The 21,004-nt window shown below is 35.3% G+C and overlaps 2 protein-coding genes across 2 annotated transcripts; one reads left to right on the top strand and one right to left on the bottom strand.

The window, feature by feature from the left end:
* The first annotated feature begins 592 nt into the window (after positions 1–592).
* On the top strand, positions 593–12,828 carry LOC129256316 (methanethiol oxidase-like). Its single transcript, XM_054894554.2, has 10 exons — positions 593–939; positions 3,118–3,287; positions 5,681–5,869; positions 6,923–7,046; positions 7,910–8,101; positions 9,056–9,237; positions 9,564–9,642; positions 9,834–9,955; positions 10,151–10,314; positions 11,186–12,828. Exons 1-10 carry the CDS (start codon positions 936–938, stop codon positions 11,394–11,396), a joined length of 1,437 nt encoding a protein of 478 aa, XP_054750529.2. The 5' UTR covers positions 593–935; the 3' UTR covers positions 11,397–12,828.
* Positions 12,286–20,607, bottom strand: LOC129256317 (cholinesterase-like). Its single transcript, XM_054894556.2, has 9 exons — positions 19,990–20,607; positions 19,128–19,290; positions 18,503–18,580; positions 17,654–17,772; positions 17,036–17,203; positions 15,745–16,104; positions 14,909–15,168; positions 14,275–14,441; positions 12,286–13,774 (listed from the first exon to the last, which is right to left on the bottom strand). Exons 1-9 carry the CDS (start codon positions 20,347–20,349, stop codon positions 13,653–13,655), a joined length of 1,797 nt encoding a protein of 598 aa, XP_054750531.2. The 5' UTR covers positions 20,350–20,607; the 3' UTR covers positions 12,286–13,652.
* Between the last annotated feature and the right edge of the window lie 397 nt (positions 20,608–21,004).

Raw genomic sequence — 21,004 nt, 5'->3', positions numbered from 1 at the left:
AGTAACCGCATGCCATTTTCATACAATATCATATCATGTGTTGCAAATGTTTTATATTATATATATATATATATATATATATATATATATATATATATATATATATATATATATATATATATATATATATATATAAGCATCTTGGTTTTCCACGTATTGGCAATAATAATAATAATAATAATAATAATAATAATAATAATATATATATATTGGTCTTATGTCCATTTCTTATCAAAATTGAATAACAAACTTTTTTCCGAACTATTTTCTCGCTCGCCGTACTTTCTGCAGATTATGATTATAAGCCCTATTACAATAAGAAAAAGATCATGTTCAAAAATTCTATTCAATCAATTGATTATCTTGACGCCATCTAGTTATTGATTAGAGGGTACCAACATTATTATTTTTTCTATACCGTGTTGTATTCACTGTAACTTGTACTTAAAAATAAACATATACATAACTAACAATTTGCACATATATTCAAAATTTTCACCCTCATACAATAATCACTTTTCTTTTGATCTTCAGAAAGAATGAATTGTGTGGATCATAATGATACTGGTTATACTGGTACGCGCAGTCATGCACCGCATAAAGTTATTATTTGTTTTTCCTTGTCGGTCAACAATCATTCCATGTCGATTTAGGATCCAAAGTGCATTTAGGGAAGAAAAGGGTCAATTGACTGAAAGATCGTTTGTTTACAAATTATACCTCAGCACAGTCCGGCAAAGATATAAGAAAATAGTCAAATTGCATACAAGCTATAAACTTTGTAAATTACACCCTACTTCCTACAAACTATTTTTTAAAAATTCTTTTAACCTTGTTATCGCGAGGAAGTATGCACATGTACACAGTGTAGGCATAACCGTTTCAGTTGTGTGGAGGTAATTGAGTCAGCACTTGTAGAAGAGAGAGGGAACAGAATGGGTAAGTTTTTTAAAGACTGAAAATCTTCTTTTATACATTTACGTTTTGATTGTGAAGATAAGATTAAAGTCGGAACACCGAGCATGTGATAGAAACATTTTCCACCCTGTATCATTGCAGTGCCCTATTACGTGCAAATACTACCAAATTATAAAAGTTATGACTTATGGGGCCGCTGGAGAAATACATATTCACCAGTGATATATTTTTTCATCCGATTTGGGAATATATATATATGTGTGAAATTATACATGTACAACAGATTTGGCAATTCTTTTATTTCAATATTTTGTGAAAAAAATGGATAAAGAGAACAATGGTAGTCGTAGCTTAAATCAAGGTTCCCCAGAGCTATCTGCCCTTTTGAAAAATTGGTGATGCCGAAAAAAAAAAAAAAAAAAAAAAAAATATACACAATAATAAATTATTGTATCCCAGATTTGTATTATTTTTTGTCACAAGACCTTCTTTGACGCCATATTCAGCCTTGAACTGTAATTGAAAACCACTATCTTTTGTAGAATAGATATTTACTTTAACCGAGATTCGCTTTGTAGACAGCACTGTATCAATACATACCTGCATATCTTGTAACGGTATTGCGAGAATCTTTGCTTGGCTGTGTGATAATGGCATATACTTAGTTATTCATTTATTTATTCATAATACATCCCAGGATATACGTATTCCACATTCCATAATAAATCATTTTAATAAAAACAAATACAACAACTGCATGAAATATGCTTTTTATATATAAATATGCTTTTTATGTGTACCAATAAAAATGAATAAAGTGGAGGGACCTAGTGACAAAGAAATGCTTGTAAGATCTCTCTCGAAGAAATGTTGCTGAGGCGAAAAAAAATGAACACCCCCCCCAAAAAAAAAGTAATAAATATGCGGCTTGCTATAAATGTGGATAGTGTTCTTCTTGATCAAAGAGTATAACTAGTATGATACCCTATATCCTTTGTGAAGTTGGCATTGCTGGACATTGAAGTTGACTGCTTGTAATTCAACAGTTAATGGTCATTATCAACATACTTGTAAAAGCCAAGCAGCAGAATAAAACAAAGCTAAATAGCATCCATTATGTAATAGAGGAAGCATTTCTCTCTTTTTAATCCTTGTTGCTTTGAGACCATCATGGCTTCCTGATGATACTGACAAAAAACAGAAAGGAAACTTTCCAAAATCAGACTAGTGAGAAGTATTCTTTAACTCTGTAGAATTGTGTAAAACATAAATGTCAAAAAGTAGAAAAAACTTTTAAGCTCTCAATTGATGGTGTAAAAAAGTTCGATCTGACACAATGAAGTGAGAGCTAAAAGCTGTTAGAGCTGCGCTAATGCGCTCTGACAATATTAAGTCATTCCAAATAATCTTGAAAACCTATATTATGTCTCATAATGTCTCTTGATATCCAAGTAAACTCCCTCTCCCTATGAATTACAGTAATAAAACTTATATTTTTCTTATTTATGTATATGTTAATAAGAAAAATATAAATTTTACTGCAAAAAATGACTGCAATTATCTGAAACAGTATAAAATATAATTATCACTGAATATTGTGATTAATGTTCAGGCTATAAATTACATTATTTGGGGCTAACCTCGATTAGCATTTTTTTTATCATGTAAGCTCCTATTACCAAATGATTTCGTTGATATGTGGTGTATTGTTTTGTTTCATGTAGAGGTACTTGACAATGATATTGGTAAACGATTCAATTCAATTCAATTCAACTAGGTGACTCACGGACTGGTTCATAAATTATGACACGACGTATCTCTATCATCATTCCGCGAGTAATCTTAACGGTGTAGGTGCTGGTCTAAGAATAAGCTGTGCTCTGAGTTGAGAATCATGAAAATGAAAAGATTTTATTAAAAAATATATATAATTTGCTAGAAATCTAGTAAGTCACCGATGGTTTCAATCATAATTTTTTACACAGGTCTAGAATCTTGGGACCTTTTAAAACGATTAATATTCTAAACTTTGCTTATACCATGATGACTCGGCATGCAGCAAATTAAAAGCAAGACGTCCACAGTGAGTATATGTACATGTATAGGTCTAATTAAAATGTTTTTTATCAAATGTCTCCAGAGGGGAATATGAAATGCATTGTCATTTTAATATCTACAATAATAAATTCTTTCCTCAAGCCAACCCCAATCCTCGTGTAAGACGTCTATTCAGTCATCCCACTGAGGCTATGCAGTATGGAGATAGAGAAGAGATTTTATATGTGACCTGCTCTCCTTCCAATTTTGAGGGAGAGCCTGATGTACTCCTAACACTCGATGTCAACTCAGATTCAGACACATATGGAAAGGTAACCTTTTAGCATTCCTACAATATATATTTTATATACGCGAACTAAAGTAGCGAGCAAGCGAGAAATCTCATATGGTAGTAATAGGTAGTTTATATTAAAAAAAAAACAACTTATCTCTCTGTATTATGTATTCAATGAACCATAAATGGATGGTTTTAAGACTCTCAACAAAGATTTAGAGTATTGTACTGCTAAGATTGAAATAAGGACAGACTTTCTCTTCTTCTCACTTTCGGCGATTTGTTTAATGGATGTATACAATCTGTTCTATTGCCACAGAGTTACCTTAAATGTTATATTGATACATTAAGTTTATCGATACGAGGGGTACATGTTTTTGATCAATATAATTGAAATACGAAAAAAATAGGTATGTGCAATATTTTCAAAAGAAAGTTAGGTTCTTATTTGTTGTTCTTTGTCTATTCTTTATGTATAATGTAATTACAAGCTATATAAGAAAGGCTACGTGGCCTGAAGTTACATTGAAATATGGCTTGAAGTGTAAAGTTGCCCGTGGTCAATTGCGTCCCTTCCTATGAATGAATATTAAGGAAGATCATGCAAAAACAAACAATATAATCTGTTTCAAGTTGTACATAATTGTTTATGTGAGAACAAGCCAGAAAAAAATTACATATAGGCCTACTGTAACACTGGAAATATTTTGAAGTTATAAAATGTGAAAAATATGATGTCCGAATAGAGATCCGGAGGACAAATGACTTGTTAAAAAGACAATGGTGATACACACCGTGTGGTTGTCTTTGAGATAACAATCAAATACCTTCCTCCTATGAAGTGAAAGTTGTAGCACAACTCAATTATCTTGGCGTATGAGTTTTACCCGAGTATCATGAGTATAGGACCAGGATCACCGAAAGGGTACAGTATATGCAAGAGAGACTATCATCATTGGCATGAAGAGGAGGGTAGGCATGGCTCCTCCCCTCAAAAAAAGTTCAAACAATAAGACAACAAAATGAGAAAAGGAAAAGCAAAGGAGAGGGGGAGAACAATTTTAAAAATATGTTGTCAAAATTTGCTTTTCGTTTTAAAAGGGTCATATAGTTTGCTCGGTCGCGACTATGTTCAGATTCTGCACCATACACCATGGTTGGCGCTTTACGCCACCGACACTCTGCATTAATAACGAGAAATCTTTTCTCCTTCATCCATACCCCTGCATCACTTGCAAACATCATGGAGGTGTGAAGGTAGTATCCCCTTTCTTGTTGTGCCACCCCTCTAGTTTATTCAGAGTGACGCAGAGTGACTTGGGCGTATATGTGTATTTTTAATAAAAAACACACTTGGAAGACACTCTATACTATTTGTCTTTTTCAATATGACTACGAGAACAACTTTTGCCGCATCGTGAGACAACAGATTATTTCCTTTACCGATTCTATACTATCACGATGATCAACATATTCCGTACTATATAGAACAACTTTCCTTGTCGATCTCGTATCTTTTTAACGGGGATAGATTAATGATAATGGTGCTTATTTTAAATGATTTGTCGCCCAAAATATTGCAGTATCATCCTTAATCAATAGGAGAAAATGATTCCAAAGTCCACTCTACATAAATAAGTACTCCCGTATACCACGTACTATTACAACGAACTCTTCTTCATACTTCCATTAGCATGATTAGGCTCTCTGATTGGATTATAATTACTGCCGTTTCCTTGATGATGTCATAAAATATGCCCTTAGTCCCTATTTATTCCCTTTTGTTTCGTTACTTTTTGTTCAGTCTTTATCTAAAGGAGAAAAAACCGTTTCTGGTTTCTTTGTGTGTATTTTTTTCCTTATTATTTCCTTTCGTTTTCCTCGATCCCGCTAACATTTCCTTGTTCGAAAGTATATACATTTCAGGGCATTGTCTTTTGCTCGCTCACTTAGATCGCTCGCTCGCAAATTTATTTTTTTACGCGATATTCCACATCTGGCCCCACAAAATTTTTTGCTCATTACCCTTTGGCGAAACATCGCGACCATAAAGAATTGTTCGTTTTAACTTTACAATTTTCACCTATTTCCAATAAAAGATTTATAACTGTTTATTATTGTCATATAGGTCTACCATTATCACATGTTTGTTCAAGTTTTGAAGGGATTCAGATTAGAAGTTTCAGCACAATCCATCGTGCATTATAATAGTGACCGACTATAAATTAAATTGAGTTGACCTTTTCCATGAGGTAAGGCTAACCTTGCACAAATTAATTTGTAGGCCTACTGGATCTATTTGAAATGACTATAATTCAGAGACAGGCGGAATTAGTTATATAACTTTTCACGAATGAAAGGTATACGGAGGTGGAATATTCGGTCTCCATCTGTCTGCCTGACATATCATTTATGCAATTTTGTCTACAGGTGATCCATCGGCTTCCTATGCCTCATATAGGTGATGAGATATCTCGTCTTGGCTGGAATACCTGTATGAGTTGCTATGGTGAAGATGAAAGTGCAAGTCATGGGATGTTAGTTGTCACGTGTCTGCGATCATCCAGGATATACATAATCGATGTAGCTACTAACCCAAGAGTTCCCGCTATTAAAAAGGTATACAGCCCCGTCAATTATTATTGGTGGCGCGACTGCTTATGCGATTGTGTAATACTGTACATTGTGACCAATCGTGTAAGGTCACACGAGCAATTTCGAAAGCCCCTTAAGACTTCACAGTTTCGTATTTAAACAAATCAGTAAGTGACTACTTTCAGATATTCCTGACATCATAATAAGAGACAAAATCCATTCCTTTTGTTGAACGTAGCTTGGTTACACTGATGAACCGATCAAGAAGGCCGCAAGTTTTAGTTCCGTTCGATCTAATTCAAGAAGCCAAATATTCAGTTTCAAACTGAGGTGTAATCAGCAGGTTCAGAGCACGCCCCCCCCCCCCAAAAAAAAAAAAAATTGAACACTTACCATTTCGAATGTTTCTGTATAATCAGAGTATTTACGTAGGTTTCCGAACCATTAGAACTCTGATTATTCCTAACCTTTTCCAAAACGTTATTTCTAAATTAATGACGTTTAAGGGTGTGTTGAGCATTCCATCTTATGGCTTCTAGGGACTTGTTATTCTACAATCTACAACGTATCCAAAAAACGTTATTTGTAAATTAATGACGTTTAAGTGTGTGTTGAGCATCCCATAGATGGCTTCATTTTGTCTTCATTTCCTCTCTAAAATGTATTACATTTTGTATGTATCTTTATTTGTTAACTATTACTGATGTTGTTGAACATAATTATAATGACCGTAAATGATTTGTATCGTAAATATTACTTTTGTTATAAATGTATGAAAATAACAACTGAATTTCTGTTGGAAATAAAATCTGAATCTGAATTCCACAACTGTATATTCTTGCAAAATAATTTGGAAACCTTCATGGTATTATCCCTTTTTATAGTGACTGACATATCAAAATCTCAAATCTATAATGAATAATTAATAAAGAAATAGATTTCGTAGGTTACACAATGACGAAAGACTGCAAAGTAAATGCTGAAGCAAGAAATAGTATTATGTATAGAAGCTATATTTATAGGCCTACCAAAATTATGTATTTCATGTAGTTTGATTAATGAATTTTGATTTTTCAGATAATAGAAGATAAATTGATCCGGGAGAGATCTGGATTAACTAGTCCAATGACAAGCCATTGCTTAGGTTTTGGGCAAGTGATGGTCAGTGCACATGACAATGGACAAGATACATGCGACAAAGGTATATAATACTTTTAATGTCTGGCAAACTATAATGACGAGGTCCTTGCGATATGATAAAAAAAAATAGGCTGACATGGCTATATAAAACATAACATAAATTATGGTCTGAGTTTAAAATGTGACAACGTAGGCGTACGCTGGCATTTTTCCCCAAGTAAATGTTCAGATTTGCATATACGCGAGGGAGAAAGCGACCAAGCTTTGTTTTGGGGTGTTATATGTGCAAATGAGTCTCAATTTTGAACAATATCAGCCAGCAGCAAGGCCCAAGAGCTACCTGGCCGCACTAATGACGGCTATTAATAGTTATAAGCTTGATTGAATTAAGGAATGAATACAAATTATGGAATGTTATAATGTAATCATTTCAAAACAGTTTTACTGATAATGAACCGATCGACAGTTAATGTTGATTATAAGAGTTCAGTTGACCATCTAGTCTGCTGTACAAACCCTTCTCTCGAGTAAAGGGTCTGAATTGCAGCCTACGTATGCCTTGTGTACCGAAGGCCCCCGAATTGAAACAGCAAGTTTTGTATGTGCTAGTCTTTGCGCGGAGACACACTTGTTGATCAAAGTTTCAAACAGGGACTGTGCCTGCATACTACTTTGTACTAGCCTATGCCTAGTTGTGATTGATATCTTTGTTCTACCAGTTATTATAATGCATAAAACATATGTAGCGCTATGGATGTGAATTAGTACTTACAAGAACGAATTTATTGAAAATTGTGAGAACAGAAATAGTCTGATTGGCCTATAGAGTAAATATTTTTCAGGTAATGATTGATATCAATGAATGATATTGTAACCTCTAATGCCCATCCTCGATGCTGTATTTTGATGTGTTTATATGCATAGGTGGATTCATAGTCCTGGAGGGTGATGATCTTGATGTAAAAGAGCGTTGGGATAGTAGCCATGATTCTAATGTGTTCTCCTATGATTTCTGGTATCAGCTTCTAACACACAATGTAATCATCAGCAGTACCGGATGGGGGCGACGTGATATCTTCAATGGACAAACATCAATCAAAGACGCTATTAGTCAAGGTATATGCACCTGAAATCGATGGGCCAGGTGGGTGTTTCATAAAGCTGTTCGTAAATTAAGAGCGACTTTAAGAACGACGTTAAGAACAACAAGTGGAGAACCTTTCTTACGCGCTACATAATCACCAATGAACATTAATAGTGTACATTATTTACAACAAGAAAGGATCTTGATCACCAGTCGTTCTTAAAGTCACTCTTAACTTACGAACAGCAGCTTTATGAAACAGTCCCCTGTTGTATAAAAGTTACTATTACAGTATTTCTGCCATCCACTACCATGGTAATGATGCTCAGGCAATCAATGATTCCTTGGAAGATACAACTGGATGACAAATAGTCACCTTTATGGAACAGGGACCCGATTTTTTTTTATATAATTCTTTTGCTCCTCATCACAGATTTACGGTTCTCAGAATATCAAACTCTCATGCTATCGAGACCTTCCAGACATCGCGTAGAGATATTTGCTTCCGTGCAACGTACAGTTTATGTTGATATAGTAATGTTTCTTTTCGAAACTTGATTTAAGAGCTTTTGTAGAGTTCATATATATTTAAAACCTGGAGGCAAATTATTTCAGTCTATTATTTTAATTGACATGGAGCTATTCTCTCACAGATTGGGCGTGAAAGGGCGATCGACGACATAACGGTTCCAATGCGCACATGCTCTTGGCATTTACTAGATTTTTCAAACAATTGTCTTTTTTTCACGGGTGTAACGAGTCAAACATTGGAGGGGGCAAAAATGTTGTCGGTATAATGGGCATAATCTTTACAGTTGCGAGCGACGAAAATTATTAACCATTTTGAAATGAAAATCAAATTGGTTATAAACTTTTGACATATTCATGTCGTATTTCACCATTTTCCTTTCCCCTTGGTCGTGCCCTCAAGCTCCCCATCGATACGCCAGTGATCATGGTCATTGTTTGTTTTTCTTTACTTGCAGCTTCTGAAAGTCGAAGCATTCATGTTTGGGACTTTGAGAAGCGAACTGTGATTCAGGCGATTGACCTTGGCGTAGATGGCGCTGTTCCACTAGCAGCAAGATTTCTTCACGATGCAGAGAAGAGTGTCGGTTTTGTATCGTCTGCTTCAGGAAGTACCATTTACAAATTCTTCAAAACGAGTGTGAGAAGATTATATTTAGCAATTGTTTAAACATCGCTTTCAGTGGATAATAGTTTACATTTTCAGGAGACACCAACCTAAACTTGAAATTTCATAAATCGCGTGTTGGCAAAGAAGTGGACATTCTGTTTTTGGAGAGATAATTCATGGACTGCCTTTAGTAAACAATACATCATTCGATATTCACTGCAAGCTTTTGAATCAAGACAAACCATTTCCTAAATAGATCAATTACTTAAAAGTCTAGTCTATTGTTCAATATGATTCTTTCGAGCATCGTAAGGAACTGGCACTGTAATCTTTATTATCTTTGTCCTTTTTCTTAGGATGACAAGTGGGATGCTAAGAAAGTTATCAGTTTAACCCCTGGGGAGTTTTCACGTGATGGGTGTAATTCCCTACCAGGTAAAGTATTGCTTGCACTCAAGATTCAAATATGTAACAATAAATTATCTTCGACTATAAGACAAATATTCAGCCTATTGTTATAGTCATGATTTTTATAGCACTTTTGAATGATCAGCTATATCATATAGAAGATTGCAATGAATATTATCCTCCCATTCGTGCACACATTTCCACTATTTTATCAATAGCTGTGACGTCAGACTTGGTGCTATCACTAGATGACCGGTTCTTGTACTGCAGTAACTGGATGTATGGAGAGGTATGTCAATATGATGTCACAGATACGGACAACCCCAAATTGGTTGGACAGGTCAGTCAAAATTTTCATGTATTTATACCCTGTTTCACACATTTCGTGGTTGGTTTGTTTTGTTTTGAGGGCGGATGAAGCCCCCATGAAGCCCCGTAAGTCGATTGTCCCATCTATTCAGAAAAAAAAATTGTATAAACAGTCTCTTCTTCCCACCTGATGTCTGGAAATCAATTAAAATGATTATACTTACAGGTCCATATTGGCGGAGACCATGACAAGAATGCGAATTCTAACAAAGGTCGAAGAATCTATGGTGGCCCTAATAACATGACGCTGAGTTTAGATGGAAGACGTCTCTATGTGACGACATCGTTGTTTAGCCAATGGGATGCTGAGATATATCCTGACACAGTCAAGTATGTTTATCTCTTATTCTCTATTTTCTGTTGCCCACTTTCTCTTTCACCATTATTTCAGCAAATAACTGCCCGCCTATGAATGTTAAGCAGAAATATTGTGCAATGTATGCTGTGGATCACCCTCCTCCTCCTCTTTGTGTGTTTCTGGGTTTTTTTTAACAAAATATTGACAACCCACGGTTTCTTTTTTTTTGTCATTACTTGAATACAAGGCTATTAAATCTAAATAATCTTGATATGCAAGAATTACCAGGGCCAGTGGCGGACCGTGACCCGGAGGAGACAAAGCATTGGGGGGTGGGGGCACAGCATTGTTCACAAACAATACAGTGCCCCTCCAATGCTTTGTCTCCTCCGGGTCACGGTCCGCTACTGACCAGGGCCCAGGGACCTTGATCCATATTTCAGATGGGGGGGGGGGGGACAAAAGTGAAAACGTCAATTTTTCACGCCAATTTTTTTTTTTAGGATTTATATTATTCGTATGCCAAGTTTAACGGTTCTATGGTAATTTCAAATATTTAAAGCAATATTTTGGCATTGCATATCATAAACTTTTCAAGTTGTTGTATTGTATTGGGGATGCAAATCGATATGTTTGCCCAAGATTTTCACGGGGGAGGGTCCAGCCAAAGGGACCAACCCCCCCCCCCCCCCTCCTCGGATCGACGCCTCTGGTTATCACCAATTGTTTTTGTCTCACTGATCTCTTCTTGATGTACCATGGAAATTGGTAATTGTAAAATATGACAATTATAAGAAAATCACCATCAGGATATTGTCTATATTCCCATTTACATTTAAATGTATAGGCCTACTAAAATGAAAGTGTGTTAATGATCTCATCATTTCATATCTCCTTTGATAGGAATGGTTCATCACTGGTCATGATTAATATCAACCAGGACGAAGGTGGATTGTCCCTCGATCAGGATCTCATAGTCGAACTCAGCAAAGGAGATGGATCATCGGTGCCACTGTTAGCTAAGGAAATGAGATATCCAGGAGGTGATTGCACGAGTGATATCTTTCTATCGCTGTGTTCATTTTCACCTTCTAAGAAAGTCGTTAAAGAGTAGAATTATTCTATTTGTTCCGTCAAATTTTTGTTTAAAAATTGTTTTATATATTTTCACAATATCGACCATGATTTTTTTTTTATACAAAGCTGACTCATTGGATACGCAAAACAAGTTTCCGAGAAAATGGCGTTTAAAGGCTTAGGCTCATTTGAAATAACAAGCTTAATACATTATTTCCAATGACTCAGCATCCATTCTGGATTCGAAATAAAGAACAAAAATGATGATAGAAAGAGGGATGGAGGAGAATATTGTTGTTTTTATAATAGTATTGGTAGTAGTTCTAGTGATTATAACCCACACGAGCTCCACGTTTCTTTCCGTAAGGTTCTTTCAATTCCACTTTCCATGAAATCGTTAGACCAGGCTGGTGGAACCCGTTTCAAAATAATGTAGGTCCGAGTTGTCCCGACCCCTCCCAGTGTATACCAAACTGTTGTAGATTCCAGACCCAGAAAGGTGCATTCAATCATACAGTATTATGATGCTACAAAGTAAAAGCGCTCTTTAAAATTTTATAGATCAATTCACTGCTACAGTAGTTTTTAACAGGTCGAAAAAGTATATTTATTTTGTCTTTGCCGAGGTATTAGCAGAGACAATGTTAGCAGAATTATTTTTTTATATACATGTATATTCATATGTTTTTTATCTTATTGTCAAATATTCTTGTACATTCGGCAAAATTCTTTATCACTATAAATGTTGGTTTTCTTAAATCTCTTCTGGGAATATTTGCTATGGATGTTTGGCAATGATAGACATTTCAAATATTTAGATTCGAATCTTGCTCGATTTTTTGTAATGCTTGCACATTTACCTTCTTTATACAATGACTTAACTTCTAAAAATCATATACAGTACGTCATCGGTAGGTCAACTGCCATTTGGGGGTTTTGGTTTTAATAATTGAATGGATTTCATTAGAAGAAAAAATGTTTTCCTTGCTCTAAACAGATAGATTATTAAGTAATGTCGTTATCTTGATAACAAACATCTGAGGCAAGGTATACAATTAAACTAAAGAACACGTATTGTGTCGCCGTGAAAATCTTCCAGCTATATCTCCTTCGGTAAATAAATCAGTGTCAAAAATAGAAGTACAACAAAACAAAGTTTCTATTTTCATTAAAAGGTTTAAAGGTCAAGGTGAGTGAGAGGCGTCGATCCGGGGGGGGGGGGGTGGGATCGCCACCAATGTACATTTTGGGAGGAAAAGTATCTAGATTCTCCCCCCCCCCATGACAACTTACAACATTCATAATATGCAATACAAGTATGTATGTGTTACTCTTGTCCCCCCCCCCATCCGAAACATGGATCGACGCCCCTGATGTAGAGGAATACTAAATAAGAAGGAAGATAAAGAAAGATAATCGACACTGTGACCTGCAGGTAAATGAAATAGATATACATATATTTTAAAGTACCGCGATTGTAAGAAACTGCCTTCTTTTTTGTTGTTGGTTGATACTTTGTGTTTATTTTCACGTCAGCATTAAACTGAAGAAAAAAATTCTAATGAACAAATAGCAAAATAATTCAGGAACGAATATGACTTATTTACCACGCTTATATTATACGTTTTGATTTTTCTACTTCAGAATAAAGCATGATGGAAATGTACAAGGACCGCTGTACAAGCTAATAGCTTGAAGAAGATGGCGTCCTATTAAAACAAAAGAAATAGTAAAGAGAATGCAATGCAATGAAAGAGACTTCAGACAACTGGCGCCAGTGGTGGATCCTGGGGCCTGTTGCATAAAACTTTTTACCTGAGAAAACTCTGGTAAAAACTGAAAACTAAGGTTAGTCTAATTTCTGCCATTGACTTTAACACAGGGCAAAAACTCCGGTAAAAACAACTTGATTTTTTTCTGGTAAAAAGTTTTATGCAACGGGCCCCAGGAAGGGTACATTTTGACCCTTCCCCCATTTGAGTGAAAAATGTCGGACATACTCAAATGAAGACCCCCTTTTTTTTTTTTGGGGGGGGGGGGCTTTTTTGAAGAAAAATACCCCCCACCCCCTATGAAAATCCTGGATCCGCCCCTGGACATCATATTCCATGACCAAGGCTAAACTAGACTCTGTGGCACGTCTTTAACATATAACTGTGCTATCTAAGGTAAAACAAGGAGCTCATAAACATATAAGTATAAGATAAAATGATAGTATTATAACTACTTTGATGACATGATGAGACAACCACAGCGAACCCGTCATGAGATATTACATATCTACTATTTGAATTCACGGAGCATTGCAGTCATTGACGTAATCATTAAATACTTCATTCCATTCGACCATATCAACGTCTCTCCAATGTTCATAATCTTCTTTCCACTCTTGATACAAATCTTCGGGGTTGTTGTCTGAAAAGAAAACAGAAATGTCACATTTTTCATAAAATTATTTTTCTCCTAGATATAAGCTTAAGAGAAAAATTATTTAATATAGACATACAAATCCAGTAGGCCTAATGTTATCATGATCGAAAACTTGTTCAATAAGCATAGGAACGTATTGTTAATGATTCCGTGTATGAGTCAGTAGACTAAGGATCCAATAATTTTGAGGGGACCAGACATGGCGCATAGGGGCAACATTTCTACAAATTTGCCATTTTTCTCCCTTTTCTCTTGGTCATGAAACATTTAGGGGCAATTTCCCCAAGCCCCTGCACCATCTGTACGACAGTGATCTAAACAAATGAAATCAATAAGTTTATGGTCCATCGGAATTTTATCACACGATGTAGTGAAACATTACAATGTAATAGTGTTACAAGTGAATTTTCGATACGGAATTTATTAAGGTGAATTAACATAAAAGAATGGAACTAATGAATCAATATATAAAACTTAAGTTTTACCTTGATTGTACAATGTAGGAGCGTAGTTCATCCAGAATGAACAAGAGTCCATTCTCATAGCTCGGCCATTATCCATGCTCAGTGATAATTTCTTATATTCTTGATCAGGGATTGTGTATCTTGGCCAGAATGGAAGATCGTTGGTTGGGGCGGGGTCGTTTGGGTCACTGGAAGTAAATATAATGATGTAAAAGCATTAAATGATTCTGTCGCATCCGGGGTACGTCACATTCTGGACCTTTTATACTTATTTTATCATCTATTCCTTGCCATTTGTTAACAACACAATGATTTCTGGATATCAATGTACTTTGGATATCAAGAATTCGATTTCTAAACGATTTGAATTCTGACAGAAATGATTAGCTGGCATGATCAAATGACTTGCTATAATTCATGTCGACACAAGCTGGCTAAATCGTTAAGATGTGATATTCCCTGTACTAACATAATTGGTATTCCCTTGTCTGCCAAGTTAATTGGTCCGACATTTACCGATCATGATGATAGTCATTTGCGACCTTATGGCCCGTATTGATTTATGTCAACAACAAAGAACGTCTTATTCTAGAAAGAAAAGATGCTGAAATCAAAATCATAAGCTCAAAAAGTAATAATTTCATAAATTTCTCACCCATTCTGGATAAAATTCGTCCAATATCGCATAACCTGTATTGACATAAGTTTCTCTTCGTGTGTCTGAGGCTGGTTAAGTCTGCTTTTGATACCCCAACCGAAGACATACTGAATTTCTTCACCATGTCCTGCCCTCATCCAACCGGGTTTGTCACCCCAGATTGAACGAGATGGATCATGGGTCATCTCATACCGGTATATAATAGCTTGACATCCTTCTAAAGCACGTGCCATTATTTCAGTCGAACACGAAAATACCTTAAAAGAAAATTGAATTTCAATGTTTCAAGATAATGACTTCAAAACAGTAATAGCTCTAGCACCCTCAACCCACCCGAGGGAAGATTGAACGAGATGGATCATAGGTCATCTCATACCGGTATATAATAGCTTGACATACTTCTAAAGCACGTGCCATTATTTCAGTCGAACACGAAAATACCTTAAAAGAAAATTGAATTTCAATGTTTCAAGATAATGACTTCAAAACAGTAATAGCTCTAGCACCCTCAACCCACCCGAGGGAAAATGTAAAAAACTAAATTGAAAGGGCAATAGAAAATAAATGTAGCATCGATATTTGGGGATCCTGGCATCAAGGGAGTAGGTTTTCATCAGGATGATGACCTATTTTTAGGGGGTGGTGGTACAACAACTTGATATCTAATGCTGATAACCCTTCTTGATAAAATCATTTTGTTAGTAGGCCTATTCATCGCATTGACAGTCTGTGAAAGAGTATTGGTAGATATTTGGATAATAAAAATATCGTTGTACCGACTCATAATCATACTGCACCATGGCCTACTCGTTCGTTTTTGACATAAATCGTACCTGATCGGTGTTCAAACGAACAAAAGCTTCAAGCTGATCCGCTGACGAGTTATCCGCCAAACTCCAGTCGATGTACCATTGCTCCACAGCAGACGCAAGCATGGGTGTGTAATAATAAAGGTAATTTGGTAAAGATTCTCTGAATTCCTGGATGTTCATAGTAGGTGGATCCGTCCTTCTCAAGTATATGGGATAAGCTCGGAGTGCTATAAGAGTCCCTTCGTCTTCATTCGTACCTAGTAGGGTTGGTACTTTGTGGAATTCCTCTCGTTTGATCATGTCAATAGGAATATCAGGAAGGAATGATCCGTCAACCACCGGAACGAAGAGGAGTTCATTGAATAGATTTTGTCCAACCAACTGCAGAGTGGAAGATAACATTGGGAATCAGAGACTTCAGTAACATCAATAACCTGACAGTACGATGTTGGGTTGACCAAAAACACACTCAAGTCTTAAAAATAAATATATGGAAGCTTAAAAGTGTCTCCCAGATGTTCAGATTATTATCGCGTCATGTCTACAAGGATGACATTACAAAATCTCAGATCTTGTCATGCCTACATCCGATAGGAGAGATGATCAGATGACCAATATCTCGGATCTCGTCATGTCTACATCCTGTGGGAGAGATGACGAGATGACGTGATCTTAGAACTCGTTATATCTCCCACAGGATGTAGACATGACGAGATCCAAGATCTTGTCATCTGATCATCTCTTATAAAAGATGCAGACATGAAGAGATCCAAGATCTTGTCACCTGATCATCTCTTCTAAAAGATGTAGACATGCCGAGATCCATGATCTTGCCATCTGAACATCTCTTCTAAAAGATGTAGACATGAAGAGATCCAAGATCTTGCCGTCTGATCATCTCTTCCAGCACAGGATATAGACATGACGAGATCTAAGATCTTGGCATCTGATCATCTCTCCCACAGGATGTAGACATGACAAGTTAGTTATATAAACATCTGGGTGGCACTTTTAAGCTTCCATATAAATGAAAATATTTAATTGCTTATTACTATTAACAAACGAGTGCGCTGTTCTTACTATTCGTTTTTATTACCGTTCCCGGGTTTAGCCGCACTACGAAAATGCAAATCAATTTCATAAACAATTAAGATTAACTTATAATCGTTGAAAAAAACTAAAATTTCACATTTATTTTTATTTAATTTGCATATTCACAGAGTGATTAAAACAACTACAGTAATTATTGGTTAAATGCAATTACAGTTGATCTTTACGTCTTTGTGAAACACGCACTGTTTTATAAACTTACAAGGGCCTGTGCCCTCAACAGGACAATAACATCAGTATTTCTCAAGCATTCAACCAGGTCTTCGTTGTCGGTAGTAGAACAATTGACCCTGTCTGCAATATCTTTTGTGAAACCGACCTGCCTTGTGATGTTGGTATCAACTGCCCATGGACATAGGGCGTTTCCACTCTACAATTAATAGACAAGATCAATCTAAATTTAAATATATTTACAAATACAATAAATTCCCAAATCAAACAAATAAATTTACTGCAATACTCATACAATATTCTAATTAGGCACAATAATGGAACAAACTAAAATTGGTGTCTGGCATTTCCGCTCATCATGGCATAATTAATGTGTGTACTCTCTCATTACTTTGAAAAGTAGCTTTTATTTTCTTTGTTTTGTTGATTTATTACCTTACTTTCTTTTAGAAATATTTATTTGATTTTTAAATTTTTCTTCTATTCAGAATTTATAGATTTATGATTTACGTTCAGAATTAAATCCATTTTAAAGTTTATAAAGCAGGCATAAACACAACTTACAAACGAATCAAGCTGTTGATTAAAGTGCAACATTGATAAGATTAGCTACACGAGAACTTTTTCTGTGTGACACAGCTTTATTTACCTCCATTATGGCGTGGCGGAAGAGTCCCTGAGAAAGAGGGGATAAAAGATGAAGACCTACGCTCGCGGCGCCGGCGCTCTCTCCCATGATCGTCACCCTCCTAGGATCACCACCAAACGCTGTTTACACGATATGATAACACCAAGATAAATTAGTGTAATTAGCCTTGCTAAATTTTGTTTTAGTAAACAAAAAATTACGAAGAGATAAAACTCTTTATCTTTACAACGGGGTGTGTCCTTCATAATTAGGCCCGATGTTAGTTTAAAGACAGATATAAACTAATTAATATCGTTTCGAATACAAACATCATTTTTACTGCAGGAACTACATCAGTTTGCATGCCATATTGTTGAATGAAGAAGAGCTCATTTGCCGAAAAAAATTGACAAGTATGGGAAACATATATTGTTTAGTATACGTAAATACGACAATGGGATTCAGCAACTATAAATTAGACAATCTAATCTTATTTCTCTATACTGATGTCATTTTGTCAATGAATATATTTAGTATTATAGAGTTATTTGCAATCAATGTTTCTTACTAGCCATAATAACAAAACATGATGTCCGAGACATCGATTATCTAAAAATCCTTTCACATAAATAAGTCAATATAGTTTAGTTTTTGGGCAATGAAAGTGTAAAAAAAAGCTTGAAACCCACTCGTCGCAAATAATCTTAGAGTTAATTTTCTTTTATTGGACGTCCCTGTTGTGAAGAAGTATGCCTACTTCATTCTCCCCCAGAAACATATATGTCTTATAGGTAGAAGTTTAATTGCACCTTCCGTTATTTTCAACTGTAAAAGGTTGTGAATTATACAAATGATAAGAAAGATGTTTACCTGCAATGTTTTCTTGCACCCACTGGAGAGCCATCACTTGATCATGCATTCCAAAGTTACCGAATGATGCGTCGTCGCCTGAGTAAATTGAACAAAATAATCCAAAACACATAAACGGAAAATATTGGCCTATGCATTTCAATGAACTAATCACCGATAAACATTTTAAACTTATATATTTATTAGAGACCAATTACACAAAGATATGCAATCAGAACATAACTTTAAAAAAAATAATAATAACTTGATTTTTAGCAAATAAGAAGTTCGTATTTGGGGCTTGTGTTCGGAATTTCTGTTTCTGCCAAAGGGTCCCGATACTATGTTCATGTGTGAATTAACCCATTAAAACTACTTATGACGAGGATCATGAGGATGGGTATGACAAAATACACGAAGACTAATGTAAATCCCTATGGATTATTACAAAAGATGAATAAATATTTCTTTCTCATGATTTACGAGGATATGATACAGTGACATAATTTGAGATAAAGCATGGAGGTGATAAGAAATTAAGTATTGCTTTAAAATATGTTGCAAAATTAAAAACATAGCTCTGTAAATGATTTTTTTCCATGTTATTCAAATTAGTATTGTTATTATGTATTGTGAGATATTTCACCTGTTGTAAGAAAGCCAAGCACACCAAGGCGGTAATTGATATTGACGACAATGAGGTCAGGTGAGATAGCAATAAGAGGATAAGGGTCGTAACCTGTCCACGAACCTCCTCCAAGTGTGAACGCACCTCCATGTAACCACACCATGACAGATGCATTTCTAGGCTGAAACGTTCATAGTAATATCATCAAAGTGTATAAGAATTATTCAACTTTACATTAAGATTTCACGCATACATTTTATTGTCATTAGCCGAATATTATTCTTACATCATAGATTATGTATGTGGCCAATGATGTGTTTTCTTTTTGCATACCTCATACGAAAGTAATAATAGTCATATATAATCAGCTATTAAAAGTCCGAATGGTTTTCCTTAGAAACCTTATCAAGATTATCCTTTAAGAAGGGATGCTAGTGTATAAGATCCCATTTCGACCATCATTCTTTGAAAACGAACTCATAAATATATCTTCAGATAATTGGGGAAAAATCCATTCATTCCACATCAGAGTTATACTAACTTCGTTTCAAAGTTATTCTACACTTTCATATTCTATTGTTTTAGACATAAAACAATTTCATAGAAGATGCGTGCTTTGTTTTTATCTCTTTTCTAATTTATTATCATGGTTAATGGGTATATTTACATAAAATACTTGAATATTAATAATATAAGCTCTACAACTGAATATAATCCATTATGTAATGTAACATGAATTAAATATAGCAATGGATAATATCGATGAACCCGAAGCTAAATATTCATATTCTTTTATCATTATACATCACTTTGACAACTTCGGAAATCATCTGTTTTAGTGTCGATGAATTTGAACGTATATTAATCGAGAAGGCTATACCCGAGGTGACGATGTATGTACTCCAAGATAGAGACAATCTTCATTTTCACCTCCATTTACTTGAGCACAAGTCGATCTATCCCTGTCTGCCAGGTAAAGCATTCCAAGATCTCCTTTCTTGACTGGGTTTCTGAACCGTAGGTCTCCTACAGGTGGTTCAGCATACGGTATACCCAGGAAAGCCTCGATGGTAATATCCACATTTAGATACTCCGATTCATTAAAGGTAATGTAAGTTCCTCGAAGGTCAGTATTTGATGGTCCAGGAAGGGTAATCTGTGGCCCTTGACCTTGTGCATGTCCTGCAATCAGTATTATAATATTCACTGAGAAACTAAAAAGTTGTACTTTATCCATCATGTTGGAATAAAACTGTTATAGATCTTTCAACTTGATCACTATGCTAATCTCTGATTCTCGGTGCAAAATACATTTCATATCTGTTAAATCATTCTTCGACGAGCTATCTTTCAAAAGTCAAAAAATCATTACGTGACTCAAGGAATCTCGATATATCAAGTAATTTGGGTTCCATCAAATTTGCTTACTCTGAGAAGATATCGTTTGACGACCTCTCTTTGTTTGAAAACAAGCTATATAGATATACACGTGATCAAATGGCACACGCCTTCTCTTTATCGTATCACTGAGATTTGTTGGCATAAAGTCTAAGTGCCAGAAGTCCTATCATTAGAGATAATGAAACACAAAACCATCTTGGTTGAGTTTGACACAAAGAACACAGTAAGACTACTACAATTCATGATTAGTAGACGCGTACTAGTATATGAATTATTAATACTATAATGTTTCTATGGATTTCAAACCAAATGCATTGTCAATAATTAATTATATCTTTGTGATTTCATATATTTAGATTTTATCATTCATTACTCGTTATCTGAGTATAAGATCTGCGAACATTGACGGTTTAGTTTACCTGTAACACAACTTAAATACCTACGCCGGTGTGCAAGGTGTTTCACAAATGATAAACATTATAGAGAACAGTGAT

Source organism: Lytechinus pictus, chromosome 3 (assembly GCF_037042905.1).
Source record: "Lytechinus pictus isolate F3 Inbred chromosome 3, Lp3.0, whole genome shotgun sequence".
NCBI classification, from domain to species: Eukaryota; Metazoa; Echinodermata; class Echinoidea; order Temnopleuroida; family Toxopneustidae; genus Lytechinus; species Lytechinus pictus.
The sequence above is the reverse complement of the archived record's forward strand: the minus strand, read 5'-3'. Positions and strand labels throughout refer to the sequence as shown.